General features: G+C 46.2%; 1 protein-coding gene across 5 annotated transcripts in view; it reads left to right on the top strand.

Annotated features, from left to right (window-relative positions):
• Positions 1-26,716, top strand: part of SEMA5B (semaphorin 5B) — a 146,766-nt gene that overhangs the window by 60,339 nt on the left and 59,711 nt on the right. For 4 of the 5 annotated variants that reach the window (XM_072122082.1, XM_072122081.1, XM_072122083.1 and 1 more), the window contains 4 exons: positions 18,258-18,447; positions 20,159-20,258; positions 23,473-23,518; positions 24,876-24,938. In XM_072122082.1, coding sequence (XP_071978183.1) covers positions 18,309-18,447; positions 20,159-20,258; positions 23,473-23,518; positions 24,876-24,938 — 348 coding nt within the window. In that variant the 5' untranslated portion in view covers positions 18,258-18,308. Of the gene's footprint in view, positions 1-2,673; positions 2,736-18,257; positions 18,448-20,158; positions 20,259-23,472; positions 23,519-24,875; positions 24,939-26,716 lie in introns of those variants that run through there. The other variant, XM_072122085.1, reaches the window with a different exon arrangement.

Genomic DNA, 26,716 nt, shown 5'->3' with positions numbered 1-26,716 from the left:
CTAGTGGTGGTGTATAATGTGTATGTAGTGAGCTCCCCCTAGTGGTGGTGTATAATGTGTATGTAGTGAGCTCCCCCTAGTGGTGATGTATAATCTGTATGTAGTGATCTCCCCCTAGCGGTGGTGTATAATCTGTATGTAGTGAGCTCCCCCTAGTGGTGGTGTATAATGTGTATGTAGTGAGCTCCCCCTAGTGGTGGTGTATAATGTGTATGTAGTGAGCTCCCCCTAGTGGTGATGTATAATCTGTATGTAGTGATCTCCCCCCAGTGGTGGTGTATAATCTGTATGTAGTGATCTCCCCCTAGTGGTGGTGTATAATCTGTATGAAGTGATCTCCCCCTAGTGGTGGTGTATAATCTGTATGTAGTGAGCTCTCCCTAGTGGTGATGTATAATCTGTATGTAGTGATCTCCCCCTAGTGGTGATGTATAATCTGTATGTAGTGAGCTCCCCCTAGTGGTGGTGTATAATCTGTAAGTAGTGAGCTCCCACTAGTGGTGGTGTATAATCTGTATGTAGTGAGCTCCCCCTAGTGGTGGTGTATAATCTGTATGTAGTTAGCTCCCCCTAGTGGTGGTGTATAATCTGTATGTAGTGAGCTCCCCCTAGTGGTGGTGTATAATCTGTATGTAGTGAGCTCCCCCTAGTGGTGGTGTATAATCTGTATGTAGTGATCTCCCCCAAGTGGTGGTGTATAATCTGTATGTAGTGATCTCCCCCTAGTGGTGGTGTATAATCTGTATGTAGTGATCGCCCCCAAGTGGTGGTGTATAATCTGTATGTAGTGAGCTCCTCCTAGTGGTGGTGTATAATCTGTATGTAGTGAGCTCCCCCTAGTGGTGGTATATAATCTGTATGTAGTGAGCTCCCCCTAGTGGTGGTGTATAATCTGTATGTAGTGAGCTCCCTCTAGTGGTGGTGTATAATCTGTATGTAGTGAGCTCCTCCTAGTGGTGGTGTATAATCTGTATGTAGTGAGCTCCCCCTAGTGGTGGTGTATAATCTGTATGTAGTGAGCTCCCTCTAGTGGTGGTGTATAATCTGTATGTAGTGAGCTCCCCCTAGTGGTGGTGTATAATGTGTTTGTAGTGAGCTCCCCCTAGTGGTGGTGTATAATGTGTATGTAGTGAGCTCCCCCTAGTGGTGGTGTATAATCTGTATGTAGTGAGCTCCCCCTAGTGGTGGTGTATAATGTGTATGTAGTGAGCTCCCCCTTGTGGTGGTGTATAATCTGTATGTAGTGAGCTCCCCCTAGTGGTGGTGTATAGTCTGTATGTAGTGAGCTCCCCCTAGTGGTGGTGTATAATGTGTATGTAGTGAGCTCCCCCTAGTGGTGGTGTATAATGTGTATGTAGTGAGCTCCCCCTAGTGGTGGTGTATAATCTGTATGTAGTGAGCTCCCCCTAGTGGTGGTGTATAATCTGTATGTAGTGAGCTCCCCCTAGTGGTGGTGTATAATCTGTATGTAGTGAGCTCCCCCTAGTGGTGGTGTATAATCTGTATGTAGTGAGCTCCCCCTAGTGGTGGTGTATAATCTGTATGTAGTGAGCTCCCCCTAGTGGTGGTTTATAATCTGTATGTAGTGATCTCCCCCTAGTGGTGGTGTATAATCTGTATGTAGTGATCTCCCCCTAGTGGTGGTGTATAATCTGTATGTAGTGAGCTCCTCCTAGTGGTGGTGTATATTCTGTATGTAGTGATCTCCCCCTAGTGGTGGTGTATAATCTGTATGTAGTGATCTCCCCCTAGTGGTGGTGTATATTCTGTATGTAGTGATCTCCCCCTAGTGGTGGTGTATAATCTGTATGTAGTGATCTCCCCCTAGTGGTGGTGTATAATCTGTATGTAGTGATCTCCCCCTAGTGGTGGTGTATAATCTGTATGTAGTGAGCTCCTCCTGGTGGTGGTGTATATTCTGTGTGTAGTGATCTCCCCCTAGTGGTGGTGTATAATCTGTATGTAGTGAGCTCCCCCTAGTGGTGGTGTATATTCTGTATGTAGTGATCTCCCCCTAGTGGTGGTGTATAATCTGTATGTAGTGATCTCCCCCTAGTGGTGGTGTATAATGTGTATGTAGTGATCTCCCCCTAGTGGTGGTGTATAATCTGTATGTAGTGAGCTGATGATTTGCGCTGAACGTGTTATTCTGTCTGTGGTGTAGGGATATTACGCGGGCAGTCTTGTGCGTGTTGGTTCACATGGGGTTGGCGTGTATACAGTGGCGGAGGCATTTGGCACGGGGGTCAGTCTGGGTCGATCCGATTGTTCCCCTGCCCTCATTATGGCCTCCGGGGGTGTGGAGTGTGGGGGACGTCACCTGCTCATTACTGCTGTGATTTATATAGAGAACATAAATAAGATTCTACAAATGACCCCCCCAGTGTGTGCCCCCCCCCCGGTGCCCGCACGCAGCCCCCCATTATACAGGGAGAGTTCATGAAGCTGCTGCCCCCATTCTTCTGTGTGAATCCACATGACACCGAAATTAATGGCTGCGGCTCGTGAGACCTGTCTGTACTTAACCCTTTCATGTCCATCCCCAGCCCCCAAAGCTCATCTCCCACCATGCTCAGCACTCCTCCCCAGCATATAGGGGGTTAAGCGATTGTCAGACGTTGGGAATTTGAAATCTTTTTGTTGTGATCTCGGGGGATTATTAATGGACCCAGGGTTACACAAGGGAGCGCGACGCCTGGGGCCGCACAGCAGAGCCGGGGAGCGCAGCGCACAAGGTAACGCATCTGCACAACTTTACATCTACAATGGGGAATGTTTGCAGAAGGGATGACGGTAATCTGTGTGCACACATCAGGGGGCGCTATCCCAGAGCCAGGAAGCTTTATTTATGTGCCAGATTTACCCCTCAGCGACGGCTGAAATTTCACCAAATTTTAGGTTTTCAGTAAATGTCATCTGTCTCTAGAATGGAAATGTCATTACATGGCGGAGGGGGGCACGGGGCGGAGCTATGCACCCACCCAAAAACACTGCAGAGATTAATAGATTGTATCCCCCCCTGTACAGTCTCCTCTCCTCGGGATGAAATGGCTGATAACAGAGAGTAAAAGATTGTATCCCCCCCCTGTACAGTCTCCCCTCCCCAGGATGAAATGGCTGATAACAGAGAGTAATAGATTGTATCCCCCTGTACAGTCTCCTCTCCCCAGGATGAAATGGCTGATAACAGAGAGTAATAAATAGTATCCCCCCTGTACAGTCTCCTCTCCCCGGGATGTAATGGCTGATAACAGAGAGTAATAGATTGTATCCCCCTGTACAGTCTCCTCTCCCCGGGATGTAATGGCTGATAACAGAGAGTAATAGATTGTATCCCCTGTACAGTCTCCTCTCCCCGGGATGTAATGGCTGATAACAGAGAGTAATAGATTGTACCCCCCCTGTACAGTCTCCTCTCCCTGGGATGTAATGGCTGATAACAGAGAGTAATAGATTGTATCCCCCTGTACAGTCTCCTCTCCCTGGGATGTAATGGCTGATAACAGAGAGTAATAGATTGTATCCCCCTGTACAGTCTCCTCTCCCTGGGATGTAATGACTGATAACAGAGAGTAATAGATTGTATCCCCCCCTGTACAGTCTCCTCTCCCCGGAATGTAATGGCTGATAACAGAGAGTAACAGATTGTATCCCCCTGTACAGTCTCCCCTCCCCAGGATGAAATGGCTGATAACAGAGAGTAATAGATTGTATCCCCCTGTACAGTCTCCTCTCCCCAGGATGAAATGGCTGATAACAGAGAGTAATAGATTGTATCCCCCTGTACAGTCTCCTCTCCCCAGGATGAAATGGCTGATAACAGAGAGTAATAGATTGTATCCCCCTGTACTGTCTCCTCTCCCCAGGATGTAATGGCTGATAACAGAGAGTAATAGATTGTATCCCACCTGTACAGTCTCCTCTTCCTGGGATGTAATGGCTGATAACAGAGAGTAATAGATTTTATCCCTTTGTACAGTCTCCTCTCCCCAGGATGAAATGGCTGATAACAGAGAGTAATAGATTGTATCCCCCTGTACAGTCTCCACTCCCCAGGATGTAATGGCTGATAACAGAGAGTAATAGATTGTACCCCCCCTGTACAGTCTCCTCTCCCCAGGATGTAATGGCTGATAACAGAGAGTAATAGACTGTATCCCCCTGTACAGTCTCCTCTCCCCGGGGTGTAATGGCTGATAACAGAGAGTAATAGATTGTATCCCCCCTGTACAGTCTCCTCTCCCCAGGATGTAATGGCTGATAACAGAGAGTAATAGATTGTACCCCCCCTGTACAGTCTCCTCTCCCCAGGATGTAATGGCTGATAACAGAGAGTAATAGACTGTATCCCCCTGTACAGTCTCCTCTCCCCAGGATGTAATGGCTGATAACAGAGAGTAATAGATTGTACCCCCCCTGTACAGTCTCCTCTCCCCAGGATGTAATGGCTGATAACAGAGAGTAATAGATTGTATCCCCCTGTACAGTCTCCTCTCCCCGGGATGTAATGGCTGATAACAGACAGTAATAGATTGTATCCCCCTGTACAGTCTCCTCTCCCCAGGATGTAATGGCTGATAACAGAGAGTAATAGATTGTATCCCCCTGTACAGTCTCCTCTCCCCAGGATGTAATGGCTGATAACAGAGAGTAATAGACTGTATCCCCCTGTACAGTCTCCTCTCCCCAGGATGTAATGGCTGATAACAGACAGTAATAGATTGTATCCCCCTGTACAGTCTCCCCTCCCCAGGATGAAATGGCTGATAACAGAGAGTAATAGATTGTATCCCCCTGTACAGTCTCCTCTCCCCAGGATGTAATGGCTGATAACAGAGAGTAATAGACTGTATCCCCCTGTACAGTCTCCTCTCCCCAGGATGTAATGGCTGATAACAGACAGTAATAGATTTTATCCCTTTGTACAGTCTCCTCTCCATAGGATGAAATGGCTGATAGCAGAGAGCAGCAGCAGGTATGTATTGGGCTCAGATATTTGTGGCGCAGCAGATGGTTCCTGTGATATTTGCAGATCTGAAGTGACGCCATATGTGATCCAAATTCTCGGACTAATCCCCCTCCCCCGCTGAGCTCTGCCCCTCCCCCTCTTGTGAGACACTTACAGTAATCATCCATTTCGTGCGGTGACGTCTCTTTGACGCTTTCCGTCGCTTCGTTTACTTTTATCTGTTTGAAAAAGATGAAAAAAAAGTTAAATCTAATAAGAATTTACGGTGTCACAAAATCTCGCATAAACCTGCTGCGGCGCGTCGTATAAGTTATGATCGCGGCTCTTGAAGATTTCAGAATCACTGCGCAAATTACTGCCGTTGGGTGAGGAGCGGCAGAACGGCGCGTGTCAGGTGGCAGGAAGATCCCAAATTTATTTGTATTGATTAAGAATTAAACTCAGGCCCCTCCCCCCGCTGATACAATGTTGCCATGTAGTTCTTTATGTTCTATCAGGTCCATGACGTTGCACAGTGGAATGTAAGAGTCAGACTCCTCCTCTACCTGTCATTTGACAACTTTGACTCCTCCCCTGCTGAGCACATAGGCCCCTCCCCTCTCCTGACTGAAACATTGTTGCCACGTAGTTACTATTTTGTATCAGCTCCATGACATTGCACAGTGGACTCCTCTTCCACCTGTCATGTGACCAATGTGCTCCTCCCCTGCTGAGCATGCAGGCCCCTCCTCCACACAGTGCTCCTTTTAGTGCTGACACAATGTTGTCATGTAGTTTCTATAGTGTATCTTTGCACAGTGGACTGCTCCTCCATCTGTCATGTGACCACTGTGACTCCTCCCCTGCTGAGCACACAGGCCGCTCCCCCGCACAGTGTTCCTCTTATTGACCGATACAATGTTGCCATGTAGTTTCTATATTGTATCAGTGCCCTGGCGTGGCACAGTGGACTCCTCCTCCTCCTGTCATGTGACCACTGTGACCCCTCCCCTGCAGAGTACGTGTAGACTCCCAAGGTGACAATAGAGATGACTGATGCATCTCGGAACTCTGGTTGTCACGCACTGTGTATGTGTGATGTGTCTGGACCTGATACTTTGTGGGTTGATGACATCATCAGCTAGCCCCTCCCCTTCTCTCTGAGGGAAGAGCTTGAGAGCAGGGGTCTCCTGAGGGCACATCTATGATCAGTCCTGATAGATGAATGAGATGAGACGCACGGCGCCGTCCACTCCCCGTTTAAAGTGAATAACGTTATTTCGGCGGTTTTACCCGGGGCCTGTTTTACGTTTTATTGTGTCAGTAATTGCATTGTATCAGCGATAAACAAACGGCGGCGCATAAAATTAACATTTTCTCAATTAACCGTCAATCTAGTTGATTAACTCCGCGATGCCTGCTCCGCCAGGTGCGGTGCGCTGTGACGGCGGTCATGATTTATGGTGACCTGCGCCTTTAAGTCGCTTCGTAAGATTCTGGCAATCGCCATATTGTAAATAATTTATATTCTTGCAGTGATTGGCCGCTCGGCGCCAGCTCTCACCTCTTCTGTTTTAAGGCAGGTGGACGGATGGTGGACTTGTGCTGCGCGTTTTTTAAAAATTATTCACTTGTCGCATTTCCTGCTTCTTCTGCGCTGAATTATTCAGGATTCGATCGTTCTGGGGTCACAGGTCGCGCACCGCAGCATCATCCAGCGCTGTGACTCCTCCCCATGAGTGCTTTGACTGAAGGGATAACTGCAATGGACTGACATATGAATGTGATCCAGTGATAAGGGGATCGAGTGCACAGAGCGATTTTCACTGATCCTGGGAAAGCTGAGTGATCCTTGGGAAAATTGTAGAACTTTTTATCATACAAACACCATCTACTTTCTATATCATTTCCACTTATTTTTTAAACATTTCTGCTGGTTGTCATTTTATACAAAGCTGCATTGGTCATGTGATGTCACACAGGTGCACGGCTCATTATAAACCTAGTCATGTGATGTCACACAGGTGCACGGCTCATTATATCCTCTCCTGCCTGGGAGGTTCTGTAAAATTTGACAGTTTCCTTCTCGCCTGTAGTTGGAGCAGAACTTTGACCCGACTCTCCTGACTGCGGAGCACACAGAACCAGAACCGGCTTGGGTCATAGTTCACTGCATTTTCTTCATTTCTGATCAACAGCTGCAGAGTATATCACTCCACAAGCGCAAACCACGGAGAGATGAATACATCCTGTACTATACTTCAGAGCTGCACTGACTATTCTGCTGGTGCAGTCACTGGGGCAGATTTACTTACCCGTTTCTGTCGTGATCCCGCAGCGCTTTGGCCGACGCAGATCCGGGTCCGGCGCGATTCATGAGGATCGTGTGTCCGAGTTCCTGCATGTTTCGCTTCCCCGCCTGAGCTCATCTGCCTCTTCCGGGTGCATGTAAGTGCTTGATCTTGCGACACAATCGTGTTTTTAAATTCCGTGATTTGTCCGACGGCCACGCCCCCGATTTGTGTTGCATGCAAGCTGGCGCCGATGCGGCACAATCCAATCGCTTGCGCCAAAATCCCGGGGCAATTTAGCGCAAAACGTGAATCGCCGGGAAACCCGACGAAAGTGCATCCAACGGACCCTTAGTGAATGAGCCCCACTGTGTACATCTTTGTCCTGTATCTGTAGAGTTTTTGGTCCGGGCTGTTGCTCTGACAGGTGATTGTCTGCGCTGGATACAACTATTATCATATCTGGACTGTGGAGAGATGTGGGCGTAGACTGGATTGTTCCTATTCTCTGACAGTGAGCAGAGATATTTACGAGAGTTCGATGTTTCATTCTGTTACTCTTGTTTTCCATTGTCAGTAGTGATTCGTTACAGTGTGTCACTCCAACCCTGCGGCATTGTTCCCTCTCCTGTGCTTGTGCCGTGCTCTCGATGACTTCTTCTCGTTTTCGGTCTCTATTAATCTGTTCCTTCAATAAATGTGAAGATTAAAGAGACGGGAAATGAATAAATCGCCGTCTTGCGCTCTGGAGAGACTCCGCACGATGCGAGATGTCAATATCTCTCTGTGGTTGCAGTGGATAATCCATACCCCGGGTCATTATTGAGAGTGACGGCTCTGCTGCGGGGGTCCAATGCACCGATACCTGACCTCAGCGCTAAGAACCGCCCACATTGCAAGGATCCAATCACTGATGGACCTGTCACCTGAGTCATGGCGACCAATCAATCGGCAGTGTGGGCGAGCCGGTCGATCCGCTGATTAGCCGCTCCATAGAACACAAGGGTCAAATCAATTCAACAATTTGCTAAAAGCGACAAGTGTGTCAGACTCATGGATCGGCGTGATCTAATACCAGGAGGATCGCCATGATCAATCATCGCTAAATCGTCAGTGGCAACCGGCGCCAATCTATTCTCAAATGTATTACTTCCTGCCACCGCTAATATCATCGCTACAATGTATCACATAGAAATACAAGGTGGACACAGCTCATGTACTCACACATGTGTCTCCATGGATACAGACTACAAACAAACCCTGTGTAGTCTGATCTTTCATCGTGTCTCATCCCATCTCCACTATAGACAATCACTGCTGCTGGATTGTGTCTACACAGAAGGAGGGACACTGCACATGACTTGTATCCTGCAGTGTTTAGCAGTTCTGCTGCTTCATCTGTATCAGAGCTTGAGACTGGAAACCGGCTGCCATGATGTCTCCCATACACGGCACACATCACCGAGAAGTACTGTCCGGTACTGATGGTAATAAAGCACTTGGGGTGAGATGGACACATACATTTCCTTATCTGCAGCAGCCTCTGTCTGAGACTGTGTCCTTTCACTGTCATGTATGTACACAGTGACTGCACCAGCAGCAGAATAGTGAGTGCAGCTCTGGGGTATAATACAGGATGTAACTCAGGATCAGTACAGGATAAGTAATGTCATGTATGTACACAGTGACTGCACCAGCAGCAGAATAGTGAGTGCAGCTCTGGGGTATAATACAGGATGTAACTCAGGATCAGTACAGGATAAGTAATGTCATGTATGTACACAGTGACTGCACCAGCAGCAGAATAGTGAGTGCAGCTCTGGGGTATAATACAGGATGTAACTCAGGATCAGTACAGGATAAGTAATGTCATGTATGTACACAGTGACTGCACCAACAGCAGAATAGTGAGTGCAGCTCTGGGGTATAATACAGGATGTAACTCAGGATCAGTACAGGATAAGTAATGTCATGTATGTACACAGTGACTGCACCAGCAGCAGAATAGTGAGTGCAGCTCTGGGTATAATACAGGATGTAACTCGGGATCAGTACAGGATAAGTAATGTCATGTATGTACACAGTGACTGCACCAGCAGCAGAATAGTGAGTGCAGCTCTGGGGTATAATGCAGAATGTAACTCAGGATCAGTACAGGATAAGTAATGTCATGTATGTACACAGTGACTGCACCAGCAGCAGAATAGTGAGTGTAGCTCTGGAGTATAATACAGGATGTAACTCAGGATCAGTACAGGATAAGTAATGTCATGTATGTACACAGTGACTGCACCAGCAGCAGAATAGTGAGTGCAGCTCTGGGGTATAATACAGGATGTAACTCAGGATCAGTACAGGATAAGTAATGTCATGTATGTACACAGTGACTGCACCAACAGCAGAATAGTGAGTGCAGCTCTGGGGTATAATACAGGATGTAACTCGGGATCAGTACAGGATAAGTAATGTCATGTATGTACACAGTGACTGCACCAGCAGCAGAATAGTGAGTGCAGCTCTGGGGTATAATGCAGGATGTAACTCAGGATCAGTACAGGATAAGTAATGTCATGTATGTACACAGTGACTGCACCAGCAGCAGAATAGTGAGTGCAGCTCTGGGGTATAATACAGGATGTAACTCAGGATCAGTACAGGATAAGTAATGTCATGTATGTACACAGTGACTGCACCAGGAGCAGAATAGTGAGTGCAGCTCTGGGGTATAATACAGGATGTAACTCAGGATCAGTACAGGATAAGTAATGTCATGTATGTACACAGTGACTGCACCAGCAGCAGAATAGTGAGTGCAGCTCTGGGGTATAATGCAGGATGTAACTCAGGATCAGTACAGGATAAGTAATGTCATGTATGTACACAGTGACTGCACCAGCAGCAGAATAGTGAGTGCAGCTCTGGGGTATAATGCAGGATGTAACTCAGGATCAGTACAGGATAAGTAATGTCATGTATGTACACAGTGACTGCACCAGCAGCAGAATAGTGAGTGCAGCTCCGGAGTATAATCCAGGATGTAACTCAGGATCAGTACAGGATAAGTAATGTCATGTATGTACACAGTGACTGCACCAGCAGCAGAATAGTGAGTGCAGCTCTGGGGTATAATACAGGATGTAACTCAGGATCAGTACAGGATAAGTAATGTCATGTATGTACACAGTGACTGCACCAGGAGCAGAATAGTGAGTGCAGCTCTGGGGTATAATACAGGATGTAACTCAGGATCAGTACAGGATAAGTAATGTCATGTATGTACACAGTGACTGCACCAGCAGCAGAATAGTGAGTGCAGCTCTGGAGTATAATACAGGATGTAACTCGGGATCAGTACAGGATAAGTAATGTCATGTATGTACACAGTGACTGCACCAGCAGCAGAATAGTGAGTGGGGTATAATATTTGTGCAGGTATTACTGAAGTGGCCTCAGGTATCGTTGATGTTGTTTATGGATATGAATGTTTTGTAATGTTCATGTTGCACAGAATTCTGGGGGATTTCTGATGTTTTGGATGATTATACTGTAATAATGATGTAATAATTTGTCTGTTTTGTCTTGTGTTTGGGGCAGGTGTTAGTGATTGGTTGATACATTATATTGTAGTTGTATAATTCCCCCCCCCCCCCCCCCCCATTCCCCTGTTTTGGTAGAGGCCCTGCTGCATTGTGGGTGATTCCTGGCTGTGCCCCGGGATCCCTCCGCTCCGCTCTGTACTGATGCTGGGTCAGGATTTTGTCCTTATTAACGTGAGAAATATCCTCTGCAACAAACAGCGGCTGTCCCCAGCAGATGCTGCACTATGACAGGCCAGCAGGCGGCGCCATCACCTGCCCTGGCTTCATGTCATCTGCCACTCACACTCATGTTTTTTCCCACTTATTCATGGCTTATTCTTATTCTCTTAGTCACATCCAGAGCTGCGGTCACGAGTCCGGTCTCATTCTCTCTTGGCATCTGTGTCTCATGTATTTTTCTATATTCTGCATTTAGGGAGATAACATACAAGTGGCAGCTTGAAGAATTGTTGCAGAGTTGGATGTGACTGGAGTATAAAGCATGATATATCCTAGGACTATAACCAAAGATTGTGCAGGATTTTCTCCTCCTCCTGTCCATGTGCTCTCTGCAGCCAGTGTTATGTATTATCCCTGGAGATATGTGTAATCAGACCTCACACTGCTGTGCTCTGTGCTCTCTGCAGCCAGTGTTATGTATTATCCCTGGAGATATGTGTAATCAGACCTCACACTGCTGTGCTCTGTGCTCCCTGCAGCCAGTGTTATGTATTATCCCTGGAGATATGTGTAATCAGACCTCACACTGCTGTGCTCTGTGCTCTCTGCAGCCAGTGTTATGCATTGTCCCTGGAGAGATGTGTAATCAGTCCTCACACTGCTGTGCTCTGTGGTCTCTGCAGCCAGTGTTATGTATTGTCCCTGGAGAGATGTGTAATCAGACCTCACACTGCTGTGCTCTGTGCAGCCAGTGTTATGTATTGTCCCTGAAGAGATGTGTAATCAGACCTCACACTGCTGTGCTCTGTGCTCTCTGCAGCCAGTGTTATGTATTGTCCCTGGAGAGATGTGTAATCAGACCTCACACTGCTGTGCTCTGTGCTCTCTGCAGCCAGTGTTATGTATTGTCCCAGGAGAGATGTGTAATCAGACCTCACACTGCTGTGCTCTGTGCACTCTGCAGCCAGTGTTATGTATTGTCCCTGGAGAGATGTGTAATCAGACCTCACACTGCTGTGTTGTGTGCTCTCTGCAGCCAGTGTTATGTATTGTCCCTGGAGAGATGTGTAATCAGACCTCACACTGCTGTGCTCTGTGCACTCTGCAGCCAGTGTTATGTATTGTCCCTGGAGAGATGTGTAATCAGACCTCACACTGCTGTGTTGTGTGCTCTCTGCAGCCAGTGTTATGTATTGTCCCTGGAGAGATGTGTAATCAGACCTCACACTGCTGTGCTCTGTGCACTCTGCAGCCAGTGTTATGTATTGTCCCTGGAGAGATGTGTAATCAGACCTCACACTGCTGTGCTCTCTGCAGCCAGTGTTATGTATTGTCCCTGGAGAGATGTGTAATCAGACCTCACACTGCTGGGCTGTGTGCTCTCTGCAGCCAGTGTTATGTATTGTCCCTGGAGAGATGTGTAATCAGACCTCACACTGCTGTGTTCTGTGCTCTCTGCAGCCAGTGTTATGTATTGTCCCTGGAGAGATGTGTAATCAGACCTCGCACTGCTGTGCTGTGTGCTCTCTGCAGCCAGTGTTATGTATTGTCCCCGGAGAGATGTGTAATCAGACCTCACACTGCTGTGCTCTGTGCTCTCTGCAGCCAGTGTTATGTATTGTCCCTGGAGAGATGTGTAATCAGACCTCACACTGCTGTGCTCTCTGCAGCCAGTGTTATGTATTGTCCCTGGAGAGATGTGTAATCAGACCTCACACTGCTGTGCTCTGTGCTCTCTGCAGCCAGTGTTATGTATTGTCCCTGGAGAGATGTGTAATCAGACCTGGTAGATGTGTAGAGGTGGTATTGGGGTGACGGTTGAGGTGTAGTATTGTTGTGGTGCTGACACATAATAAATATGGTGCATACCAAAATAAAAACCCCTCTGCCAACAAAAAAAGGCAAAAAGCCAATACGTCTTTTTTTATTTCCTTTAAGTGTTTCCTCCGGTTACATTGTTACATCTGTCATCTCCATGTGGTCCCCACCACAGTATGTGACAAATCTGACAGTCATCTTGTATGTATGTGACAGATCAATAATATGTCAGTGATGTCTCTTCTATATTTTTTAAGATGCATCATCTCTGGTTTACATTGTATTCTGTGTGTATATCGCTCTGTTACATTGTATCCTGTGTGTATATCGCTCTGTTACATTGTATCCTGTGTGTATATCCCTATGTTACAGTGTATCCTGTGTGTATATCGCTCTGTGTTACATTGTATCCTGTGTGTATATCGCTCTATGTTACATTGTATCCTGTGTGTATATCGCTCTGTTACATTGTATCCTGTGTGTATATCCCTATGTTACAGTGTATCCTGTGTGTATATCGCTCTGTGTTACATTGTATCCTGTGTGTATATCGCTCTATGTTACATTGTATCCTGTGTGTATATCGCTCTGTTACATTGTATCCTGTGTGTATATCGCTCTGTGTTACATAGTATCCTGTGTGTATATATATCGCTCTGTGTTACATTGTATCCTGTGTGTATATCGCTCTGTGTTACATTGTATCCTGTGTGTATATCGCTCTGTGTTACATTGTATCCTGTGTGTATATCGCTCTGTTACATTGTATCCTGTGTGTATATCGCTCTGTTACATTGTATCCTGTGTGTATATCTCTCTGTGTTACATTGTATCCTGTGTGTATATCGCTCTGTGTTACAGTGTATCCTGTGTGTGTATATCGCTCTGTTACAGTGTATCCTGTGTGTATATCGCTCTATGATACAGTGTATCCTGTGTGTATATCGCTCTGTGTTACATTGTATCCTGTGTGTATATCGCTCTGTTACATTGTATCCTGTGTGTATATCGCTCTGTGTTACATTGTATCTTGTGTGTATATCGCTCTGTGTTACATTGTATCCTGTGTGTATATCGCTCTGTTACATTGTATCCTGTGTGTATATCGCTCTGTTACATTGTATCCTGTGTGTATATCGCTCTGTTACATTGTATCCTGTGTGTATATCGCTCTGTTACATTGTATCCTGTGTGTATATCGCTCTGTTACATTGTATCCTGTGTGTATATCGCTCTGTTACATTGTATCCTGTGTGTATATCGCTCTGTTACATTGTATCCTGTGTGTATATCGCTCTGTGTTACATTGTATCCTGTGTGTATATCGCTCTGTGTTACATTGTATCCTGTGTGTATATCGCTCTGTGTTACATTGTATCCTGTGTGTATATCGCTCTGTGTTACATTGGATCCTGTGTGTATATCGCTCTGTTACATTGTATCCTGTGTGTATATCGCTCTGTGTTACATTGTATCCTGTGTGTATATCGCTCTGTGTTACATTGTATCCTGTGTGTATATCGCTCTGTTACATTGTATCCTGTGTGTATATCGCTCTGTTACATTGTATCCTGTGTGTATATCTCTCTGTGTTACATTGTATCCTGTGTGTATATCGCTCTGTGTTACAGTGTATCCTGTGTGTGTATATCGCTCTGTTACAGTGTATCCTGTGTGTATATCGCTCTATGATACAGTGTATCCTGTGTGTATATCGCTCTGTGTTACATTGTATCCTGTGTGTATATCGCTCTGTTACATTGTATCCTGTGTGTATATCGCTCTGTGTTACATTGTATCTTGTGTGTATATCGCTCTGTGTTACATTGTATCCTGTGTGTATATCGCTCTGTTACATTGTATCCTGTGTGTATATCGCTCTGTTACATTGTATCCTGTGTGTATATCGCTCTGTTACATTGTATCCTGTGTGTATATCGCTCTGTTACATTGTATCCTGTGTGTATATCGCTCTGTTACATTGTATCCTGTGTGTATATCGCTCTGTTACATTGTATCCTGTGTGTATATCGCTCTGTTACATTGTATCCTGTGTGTATATCGCTCTGTGTTACATTGTATCCTGTGTGTATATCGCTCTGTGTTACATTGTATCCTGTGTGTATATCGCTCTGTGTTACATTGTATCCTGTGTGTATATCGCTCTGTGTTACATTGGATCCTGTGTGTATATCGCTCTGTTACATTGTATCCTGTGTGTATATCGCTCTGTGTTACATTGTATCCTGTGTGTATATCGCTCTGTGTTACATTGTATCCTGTGTGTATATCGCTCTGTTACATTGTATCCTGTGTGTATATCGCTCTGTTACATTGTATCCTGTGTGTATATCGCTCTGTTACATTGTATCCTGTGTGTATATCGCTCTGTGTTACATTGTATCCTGTGTGTATATCGCTCTGTGTTACATTGTATCCTTTGTGTATATCGCTCTGTTACATTGTATCCTGTGTGTATATCGCTCTGTGTTACATTGTATCCTGTGTGTATATCGCTCTGTTACATTGTATCCTGTGCGTATATCACTCTGTGTTACATTGTATCCTGTGTGTATATCGCTCTGTTACATTGTATCCTGTGTGTATATCGCTCTGTTACATTGTATCCTGTGTGTATATCGCTCTGTTACATTGTATCCTGTGTGTATATCGCTCTGTGTTACATTGTACCCTGTGTGTATATCGCTCTGTGTTACATTGTATCCTGTGTGTATATCGCTCTGTTACATTGTATCCTGTGTGTATATCACTCTGTGTTACATTGTATCCTGTGTGTATATCGCTCTGTTACATTGTATCCTGTGCGTATATCACTCTGTGTTACATTGTATCCTGTGTGTATATCGCTCTGTGTTACATTGTATCCTGTGTGTATATCGCTCTGTGTTACATTGTATCCTGTGTGTATATCGCTCTGTGTTACATTGTATCCTGTGTGTATATCGCTCTGTGTTACATTGTGTCCTGTGTGTATATTGCTCTGTTACATTGTATCCTGTGTGTATATCGCTCTGTGTTACATTGTATCCTGTGTGTATATAGCTCTATGTTACATTGTATCCTGTGTGTATATCGCTCTGTGTTACATTGTATCCTGTGTGTGTATCGCTCTGTGTTACATTGTATCCTGTGTGTATATCGCTCTGTGTTACATTGTACCCTGTGTGTATATCGCTCTGTGTTACATTGTATCCTGTGTGTATATCGCTCTGTGTTACATTGTATCCTGTGTGTATATCGCTCTGTGTTACATTGTGTCCTGTGTGTATATCGCTCTGTGTTACATTGTGTCCTGTGTGTATATCTCTCTGTGTTACATTGTATCCTGTGTGTATATCTCTCTGTGTTACATTGTATCCTGTGTGTATATCGCTCTGTGTTACATTGTATCCTGTGTGTATATCGCTCTGTGTTTCAGTGTATCCTGTGTGTATATCGCTCTGTGTTACAGTGTATCCTGTGTGTATATCGCTCTGTTACATTGTATCCTGTGTGTATATCTCTCTGTGTTACATTGTATCCTGTGTGTATATCGCTCTGTGTTACATTGTATCCTGTGTGTATATCGCTCTGTGTTTCAGTGTATCCTGTGTGTATATCGCTCTGTGTTACAGTGTATCCTGTGTGTATATCGCTCTGTTACATTGTATCCTGTGTGTATATCGCTCTGTGTTACATTGTATCTTGTGTGTATATCGCTCTGTGTTACATTGTATCCTGTGTGTATATCGCTCTGTGTTACATTGTATCCTGTGTGTATATCGCTCTGTTACATTGTATCCTGTGTGTATATCGCTCTGTTACATTGTATCCTGTGTGTATATCGCTCTGTGTTACATTGTATCCTGTGTGTATATCGCTCTGTTACATTGTATCCTGTGTGTATATCGCTCTGTGTTACATTGTATCCTGTGTGTATATCGCTCTGTGTTACAGTGTATCCTGTGTGTATATCGCTCTGTGTTACATTGGATCCTGTGTGTATATCGCTCTGTTACATTGTATCCTGTGTGTATATCGCTCTGTGTTACATTGTATCCTGTGTGTATATCGCTCTGTTACATTGTATCCTGTGTGTATATCGCTCTGTTACATTGTATCCTGTGTGTATATCGCTCTGTGTTACATTGTATCCTGTGTGTATATCGCTCTGTGTTACATTGTATCCTTTGTGTATATCGCTCTGTTACATTGTATCCTGTGTGTATATCGCTCTGTGTTACATTGTATCCTGTGTGTATATCGCTCTGTGTTACATTGTATCCTGTGTGTATATCGCTCTGTGTTACATTGTATCCTGTGTGTATATCGCTCTGTGTTACATTGTGTCCTGTGTGTATATTGCTCTGTTACATTGTATCCTGTGTGTATATCGCTCTGTGTTACATTGTATCCTGTGTGTATATAGCTCTATGTTACATTGTATCCTGTGTGTATATCGCTCTGTGTTACATTGTATCCTGTGTGTGTATCGCTCTGTGTTACATTGTATCCTGTGTGTATATCGCTCTGTGTTACATTGTACCCTGTGTGTACATCGCTCTGTGTTACATTGTATCCTGTGTGTATATCGCTCTGTGTTACATTGTATCCTGTGTGTATATCGCTCTGTGTTACATTGTGTCCTGTGTGTATATCGCTCTGTGTTACATTGTGTCCTGTGTGTATATCTCTCTGTGTTACATTGTATCCTGTGTGTATATCGCTCTGTGTTACATTGTATCCTGTGTGTATATCGCTCTGTGTTTCAGTGTATCCTGTGTGTATATCGCTCTGTGTTACAGTGTATCCTGTGTGTATATCGCTCTGTTACATTGTATCCTGTGTGTATATCGCTCTGTGTTACATTGTATCCTGTGTGTATATCGCTCTGTTACATTGTATCCTGTGTGTATATCGCTCTGTGTTACATTGTATCCTGTGTGTATATCGCTCTGTGTTACATTGTATCCTGTGTGTATATCGCTCTGTGTTACATTGTATCCTGTGTGTATATCGCTCTGTGTTACATTGTATCCTGTGTGTATATCGCTCTGTGTTACATTGTATCCTGTGTGTATATCGCTCTGTGTTACAGTGTATCCTGTGTGTATATCGCTCTGTGTTACAGTGTATCCTGTGTGTATATCGCTCTGTTACATTGTATCCTGTGTGTATATCGCTCTGTGTTACAGTGTATCCTGTGTGTATATCGCTCTGTTACATTGTATCCTGTGTGTATATCGCTCTATGTTACATTGTGTCCTGTGTGTATATCGCTCTATGTTACATTGTGTCCTGTGTGTATATCGCTCTGTGTTACATTGTATCCTGTGTGTATATCGCTCTGTGTTACATTGTATCCTGTGTGTATATCGCTCTGTTACATTGTATCCTGTGTGTATATCGCTGTGTTACAATGATGTCTTGTCCTTCTTGCAGGACTTGCATCGGACGATCTCTTGGACGATAGCCGCTCTGCGTTCCTCCATCATGACCCGGCTATGGACGCTCTTCCTGTCGCTGTTGACCATTTCTCTTCTGCACCTCACCTCAGTCGGAGTCGGGGCGGAGTATTTGGAGATGGAGGAGCAATGTTTGAGGCGGGAGCACCCGGTCCTTACATTTCAGGGTGAGTCACAATCAATTTTTAACACCTTATGTTCCAGGTGATGTGTTAGAATTGAGAATTGTGAATGCAGCTCTGGATGTGACAGGAGTAGAAGATAATCTGTGTGATAATCGGATATCGCTGCCGCTGTCAGGTTTATTGAAAGTGTTAATAGAGCGTCAGACAATCTTAGAGGTGTTGCCGTTCCCCTTCTGGGCTCGTTACATGGTCGCGCCCCCTACCTGCTAATCTGGTGCGGGCTGGGGGTGGCATGTCCACGCCTACGATGGATGGAGCGGTCTGGTCACAGTCTATGCTAATAAACCTTCCATGCAGATTATTATCTTAAGTCATTTATTTAATGAGTTCTCGGAGATCTCTTGATAACAGATGAATTTGTCAGAGCCGTTAGCGGCGGCCCTTACTACTGCCCCCAATGATGAGGCCAATCAGGCTTTTATATGGCAAATGGAAACCATGTATCTTTACTTACTACAAAGCCAAACGACAGTGGTTACCGTAGCGCCAATTATACAGAAACTGCAGCGTTAGACAGGGACGCGCTGACACTTGTGGGACAGGACAGGGACACGCTGACCCTTGGGGGACAGGACAGGGACACGCTGACACTTGGGGGACTGGACACGCTGACACTTGGGGGACTGGACAGGGACACGCTGACACTTGGGGGACAGGACAGGCAGACGCTGACACTTGGGGGACAGGACAGGGACACGCTGACACTTGGGGGGACAGGACAGGGACACGCTGACACTTGGGGGGACAGGACAGGGACACGCTGACACTTGGGGGACAGGTCAGGGACACGCTGATACTTGGGGGACAGGACAGGGACACGCTGACACTTGGGGTACAGGACAGGGACACGCTGACACTTGGGGGGACAGGTCAGGGACACGCTGACACTTGGGGGGACAGGTCAGGGACACGCTGACACTTGGGGGGACAGGTCAGGGACACGCTGACACTTGGGGGGACAGGTCAGGGACACGCTGACACTTGGGGGGACAGGTCAGGGACACGCTGACACTTGGGGGGGTACAGGACAGGGACACGCTGACACTTGGGGGGGTACAGGACAGGGACACGCTGACATGTGGGGTAATCCTATCCTGTGTGATACTCTTTGCTGTATCTAAGTTCAGTCTATGTGATACCCCCGGGCTTATCACCCCTCCCCCGCTGGGGCTGATCTATAATTCTGTTTGGGTCGCGGTTTGTTTTTTGTGTTTTATCCTTAATTAAATCTCCCTCCGTTCTCTTTGCTGTAAGTTCGGATTAATTGCTGGATATTGCGTGTCCGGGCGTCTCATCGCGTCCTGACTAATGGCTTCAGACCATGAAAGTGAAGTCCTGTCACTTGTTTGTAGTCTCAGGAGGCAACAAGCAGAGATCTGGGACTGCAGCTCCGGATGTGACTAGAGAACAAGATATGATAGGGTCCAATGGACGCAGTTTTTATGGTATGGGAGGGGGCCATAGAGAGAACATGGGGGCACAAACAGTGGCCACAAGGGGGTACATGGGAGGCAATGATGGGGGTTATATGTATGGGGGGGAAGTGATGGGGGTTATATTTATGGAGGGCAGTGATTGGGGGAAGTGATGGGGGGTTATATGTATGGCTGCTCATGGATGTGATATTGGGGCTGTGATTTTTCGGGAAGATATTGGGGATTCCTTGTTCTGATCTTTCCCCTTCCTCCCGCAGACCTGAAGCCTTGGTTATCCAACTTCTCGTACGGCGATGTGCAGGATTTCTCGCAGCTCACCCTCGATGTCAACCGGAACCAGCTCATCGTAGGCGCCAGGTAATACACGTTCCCAGCCATGTAGCAGAGCTGAACGTTGTGCACTCACTGGAACCATCTGAGGCTGTGTCCACACTGCGCCTTTCACACCGGCACCTATTCAGTACAGAAGACCCCCAGAGAGAGACCCCCACAGTAATGTTATGATGTTTCCCGCAGTCCTATGTAACATGATGAATGACATATTGGTACCTGCTCCCGTGGCCCGTCATGTGGATGGATCCCACGGAACATAAAACATAGAAATGTGACATGTTAGACACAGAAGACCCTGTCCTGGACCCATACCCCCCTCTGTCCTGGACCCATACCCCCCTCTGTCCTGGACCCATGGTGTCCCCATGCCCCACCCCACTGGCACTATTTTCCCTCTGGCCGGGGCAGGATACCCAGAGTTTCACTAGGGCAGCAAAGCTCTTAATCTTATAATCTTCCCTCTGCTGAATCAGCTCAGTCCTCCCCGTGATATCACATCCAGGCACAGAGAGGTACGAAGCTCGAGGCAGCCCCCCGACATCACCGAACCTCCGCAACAAACACCGGACCCTCTGCTGCTCCACCTGAAAGGACTAAGGACAACACAAGGAACTACTAACAAGAGCAATAATCACAGGAGACATTACCGGCAGTCCCATGTAACACCATAGATAACACAGTGATATCTGAGTACAGATCATGTAGTACATGTGTCCTGCAGTCCTATGTAACACCACAGATAACACAGTGATATCTCTGAGTACAGGTCATGTAGTAGATGTGACCTGCAGTCCTATGTAACACCACAGATAACACAATGATATCTCTGAGTACAGATCATGTAGTAGATGTGTCCTGCAGTCCTATGTAACACCATAGATAACACAGTGATATCTCTGATTACAGATCATGTAGTAGATGTGTCCTGCAGTCCTATGTAACACCACAGATAACACCGTGATATCTCTCTGAGTACAGAGCATGTAGTACATGTGTCCTGCAGTCCTATGTAACACCACAGATAACACAGTGATATCTCTCTGAGTACAGATCATGTAGTAGATGTGTCCTGCAGTCCTGTGTAACACCACAGATAACACAGTGATATCTCTGAGTACAGATCATGTAGTAGATGTGACCTGCAGTCCCATGTAACACCACAGATAACACAGTGATATCTCTGAGTACACATCATGTAGTAGATGTGTCCTGCAGTCCTATGTAACACCACAGATAACACAGTGATATCTCTGAGTACAGATCATGTAGTAGATGTGTCCTGCAGTCCTATGTAACACCACAGATAACACAGTGATATCTCTGAGTACAGATCATGTAGTAGATGTGACCTGCAGTCCTATGTAACACCACAGATAACACAGTGATATCTCTGAGTACAGATCATGTAGTAGATGTGTCCTGCAGTCCTATGTAACACCACAGATAACACAGTGATATCTCTCTGCGTACAGATCATGTAGTAGATGTGTCCTGCAGTCCTATGTAACACCACAGATAACACCTTGATATCTCTGAGTACAGATCATGTAGTAGATGTGTCCTGCAGTCCTATGTAACACCACAGATAACACAGTGATATCTCTGAGTACAGATCATGTAGTAGATGTGTCCTGCAGTCCTATGTAACACCACAGATAACACAGTGATATCTCTCTAAGTACAGATCATGTAGTAGATGTGTCCTGCAGTCCTATGTAACACCACAGATAACACAGTGATATCTCTCTAAGTACAGATCATGTAGTAGATGTGTCCTGCAGTCCTATGTAACACCACAGATAACACAGTGATATCTCTGAGCACAGATCATGTAGTAGATGTGTCCTGCAGTCCTATGTAACACACAGATAATGTGTAGTGATGTGTATAGTGTTGGCTGCTGAGCGGGGTAATTGCTGTGTGAAATATTCATGTTCCCGGGAGGTTTGTTCCTTTTTTATTATACATCATGTTAACTGCTGCGTTGTAATGAATGATCGGTGCAGGGTTTGCAGGCGGTTGCTCGGCATTTGGTGCCCCCTCTCCCTTTCACCCTTCTCCGGTTTCTGACGCTCACTTCCTTTTACCACCACATTGTTTCTGTTTTTGGGTAGGGCGTAGCGCGGTGTGGCGGCTGTCGAAGCGCGGTGTGGCGGCTGTCGGAGCGCGGTGTGGCGGCTGCCGTAGCGCGGTGTGGCGGCTGTTATACTGGGTGTATATATATCTATGTGCTGTAGTGTTGCCCTCCTGCCGTCTCCTTTATGCTGCAATTATAACCTGCAGGGGGTGACGGGCAATCATTGCCCCCACAAGTGCCCTCCTAGATGTGAATAGTATGGATGAGAGGGGGGGGGGGAGGAATCTCTATAATCTCACTGCTCTTACCCCCAATCCTTCATTAAATCCTACATACAGGAGTCCTGGAAATATAAAGACCGGATCTCCCCTATGTAAGTGTAGGAACCACCATGGTGCAGCAATAAATACCACCCCAGCAACCAAGCACTGCATTCACAGCAGATAATACTGCACACCCCAGAGCAGATGATAATAATAGTTGAAATCCAAGAGCAGATGATAATAATAGTGGAGACCCCAGAGCAGATGATTATAATACTGGAGACCCCAGAGCAGAGCGATGATGATGATAATAATAATAGTGCTGCACTCTGTCGGGGCAGTGCAGGGGGCGCCAGAAGAACAGGCAACAGAAATACTGAATCTACACAGGACACTGCACATAGTACACACAGGACACTGCACATAGTACACACTGCACATAGTACACAGGACACTGCACATAGTACACAGGACACTGCACATAGTACACAGGACATTGCACATAGTACACAGGACACTGCACATAGTACACACAGGACACTGCACATAGTACACACCGGACACTGCACATAGTACACACAGGACACTGCACATAGTACACAGGACACTGCACATAGTACACAGGACACTGCACATAGTACACACTGCACATGGTATACAGGACATTGTACATAGTACACAGGACATTGCACATAGTACACAGGACACTGCACATAGTACACAGGACACTGCACATAGTACACAGGACACTGCACATAGTACACACAGGACACTGCACATAGTACACACTGCACATAGTACACAGGACACTACACATAGTACATCCTGCACTGTTTATGATGGATGTGGCCGTTGTGTTTATTACTGTCTTCATTTTGTGACCCTTTCTCCACTGCAGGAATCACCTCTTCAGGCTGAGTCTGTACAACGTCTCCCTGATTCAGGTACGTGCTGCCCTTCCACTTCCTTCTTGACTCAAATCCATGAAATTCACCATGTAATTTAAAAAAAAAATGTGTTTCTGTATAATCTCTTATGCGTGTAACGCTTAGAAATAATCAGTTTCTGTGATTTTGAGATGTTGCCGTCCTGAGGGTAGTGCGATGCTCATTTACTAAGGGTGCGCGGGTCACACAAACATTGGATATTCCGATGATTACCATTTTGTGGAGCATTTAAAAGGGGATTGTGCAGCACACAATAGTATTTTGGCACATCAGCGCCGGCTTTCACGCAACTGATTCGGACAGAGCGCAGGATTTTACATTTAAATTGTGTTGCAAGACAATGCACTTAGGGTGAAGACACACGTGGCGTTTTTAGGCCGTTTTTGGGCCGTTTTTAGTTAGTGCGTTTTCACATCGTTAAAAACGCATGCGGTTTTTGAAAACGCATGCGTTTTTGACCAGTTTGAATTAAGATAATTGGTCAAACCTGTCAAAAACGCATGCGTTTTTCAAAAACGGCCTAAAAACGCCACGTGTGTCTTCACCCTTACATGCACCAGGAAGAAGAAGGTGAACTCCAGCGGACCTGAGCGGGGAAGCCATACATGCAGGATATCGGGCGCATGATCTTGTTGAATCGTGCCAGACTTCATCTTCGTCGGACACTACGGATCAGGCATCACGACAGGACCATTTAAGGAAATGTGCCCCAATGTGTGTATGATGCGATGCTCTGCTGCGGGAGGAGTGGAATATGCTGCAGGATGGGCGCCCGGTTGCCATCTCATCATGCTGATCTCCTGACTGATGTCTGTGTTCCTGAGCGGGCTGCAGCACGTCTCACCTGGAGGAACCACAGCAAGACCAGACCTGTGCATACTGGGGTCAGGGCCTGCGTCTGGTGCGGGATAGAAACACAGTAATATCCAGTCATTCCCATAAAACCCCCAAAACACCCTATAACCCCTTCCTGCCTAGCGTTGAATTCTTGGGGTTCTCCTTAGTGAGCTGGATCTGTATTTTTGGGGGGCAGTTTTTCAGGGTATTACAGTCCATATGTCATGTTTATGTCAGGATAGGGGAGGTAATGGGGTCCTCCATGTGTCCTTGGATACATCCCAGTTTCTATAGAGGGAAGACCCCGAATACAGCTCAGGGATAATCTTATTCATTGCATCTCTTATGCTGCCCACTGTATCTAATACAATCATAAAGAATATTGTTTACTGCTGTATCTAACCTAGAGGGATACTCAGAATGAGATACACAGACAATCATGTGTATCCTGAGCTGTGTATCTAATCGTATCCTGTGTGATACAGTCTGTAACCCCGTCTATTCTTGTGTCTTCCAGGCATCGGAGTGGAGTTCTGATGAAGACACCCGCAGGTCGTGTCAGAGTAAGGGGAAGACGGAGGTAAGAGGCGGCAGCAGAAGGGTTAAGCAGGTGGCGCCGCTTATCACTGGGGTCGTGTAGAATTTGAGGCTGTGACATTGTTCCTCCGCTCTTGGACCGGCGCCAGCAGCTTCTTGTGAGATTTAATTGCAGACAAGAGTAACTGTTGCATAAAACACTTTAATAATGGCGTTACTCTGGTGAGCGCAGCCTGCAGGGCGAGGGGCGGAGGCGAGGGGGGCTCCTGGAGGCCCTCAACCTGCTGCCTCTAAGCTACCACTGTATCGGTGCACCTGATGGTATTGTTACAATGTATCGGTGCAGATAATGAGCACAGAGGTCTCTACTCAGCTGGTGGTGGCGTTACAATGTATCAGTGGGGTCATGTCAGCATTAGTTTTGTTACAATGTTTCACTGGGTTCATGTTGGCTATGGTTTTGTTACAATGTATCTGAGGGGAGCTGGGGGAGGGGTTGTGGGGGACTGGAGCGCCACCTCGTGTCTGCCCGCTGGCTCTGCGTCCAGAGGTTTGGGGGAGGTTAATGAGATCTTTTATCCTGCAACATCTTCTGTTGTGATCATCACCGCAGACCGGGCCTCATTTATCACTGCGTCCGCGCCAGTTTTCTGTCTGACCTCGCGCTGCAATGAACGTGGTAACTGCTTGTACGTGTATTTATAAAGTGTCTGCGCCGCAATATTCTGCACATAAAGGGGCGTCCGGTGCAGAGTCTGATCGTGCGCCACATTTATTACTGCGACAGAATTGTGTCACACGCTCTATAGTAAAGGGGCAACAACAAAAAAAGCTGGTGCCGCTTCCCAAGCAACTAAGGGGCGCCAGATGATGGAAAAAGAAGTGTCTGCGCTGGGTTTATGGTGCACGCGATCCTTTTTGTGGAGCAGCCACGCTGCTTCCATGGGTCACACATTAGAGGGCGTGGCATCGGACGATCCGACTGATTCAGACTGAGCTCGGGAGTTTACTTGCAAATTGTGACACACGCGCTATGTTAAAGATGCACCACAATAAAGATGGTGAGCTAGTTGGACCTGAGAGGAAGCGACACATTCATGATTTCTGGTGCAGAGTGAGAAACACATTAAAAAGAGCACAGAGCACAGCAGTGTGAGGTCTGATTACACATCTCTCCAGGGACAATACATAACACTGGCTGCAGAGAGCACAGAGCACAGCAGTGTGAGGTCTGATTACACATCTCTCCAGGGGCAATACATAACACTGACTGCAGAGAGCACAGAGCACAACAGTGTGAGGTCTGATTACACATCTCTCCAGGGACAATACATAACACTGACTGCAGAGAGCACAGAGCACAGCAGTGTGAGGTCTGATTACACATCTCTCCAGGGACAGTACATAACACTGGCTGCAGAGAGCACAGAGCACAACAGTGTGAGGTCTGATTACACATCTCTCCAGGGACAATACATAACACTGGCTGCAGAGAGCACAGAGCACAGCAGTGTGAGGTCTGATTACACATCTCTCCAGGGACAGTACATAACACTGGCTGCAGAGAGCACAGAGCACAGCAGTGTGAGGTCTGATTACACATCTCTCCAGGGACAATACAGAACACTGGCTGCAGAGAGTATAGAGCACAGCAGTGTGAGGTCTGATTACACATCTCTCCAGGGACAACACCTCACACTGGGGGTTACACTTGATGACAGATTCCCTGTACAGATCTGCGTCCTCACAGCTGGGGTTTTGTTTCGTCTGTGTCCGGACCACCTCTATAACACATGAGGGGTGATCTCTTACATCCTCTTG

This window comes from Engystomops pustulosus, chromosome 8, assembly GCF_040894005.1.
Source record: "Engystomops pustulosus chromosome 8, aEngPut4.maternal, whole genome shotgun sequence".
NCBI lineage: Eukaryota > Metazoa > Chordata > Amphibia > Anura > Leptodactylidae > Engystomops > Engystomops pustulosus.
This window is presented reverse-complemented; position numbering and strand designations above follow the sequence as displayed.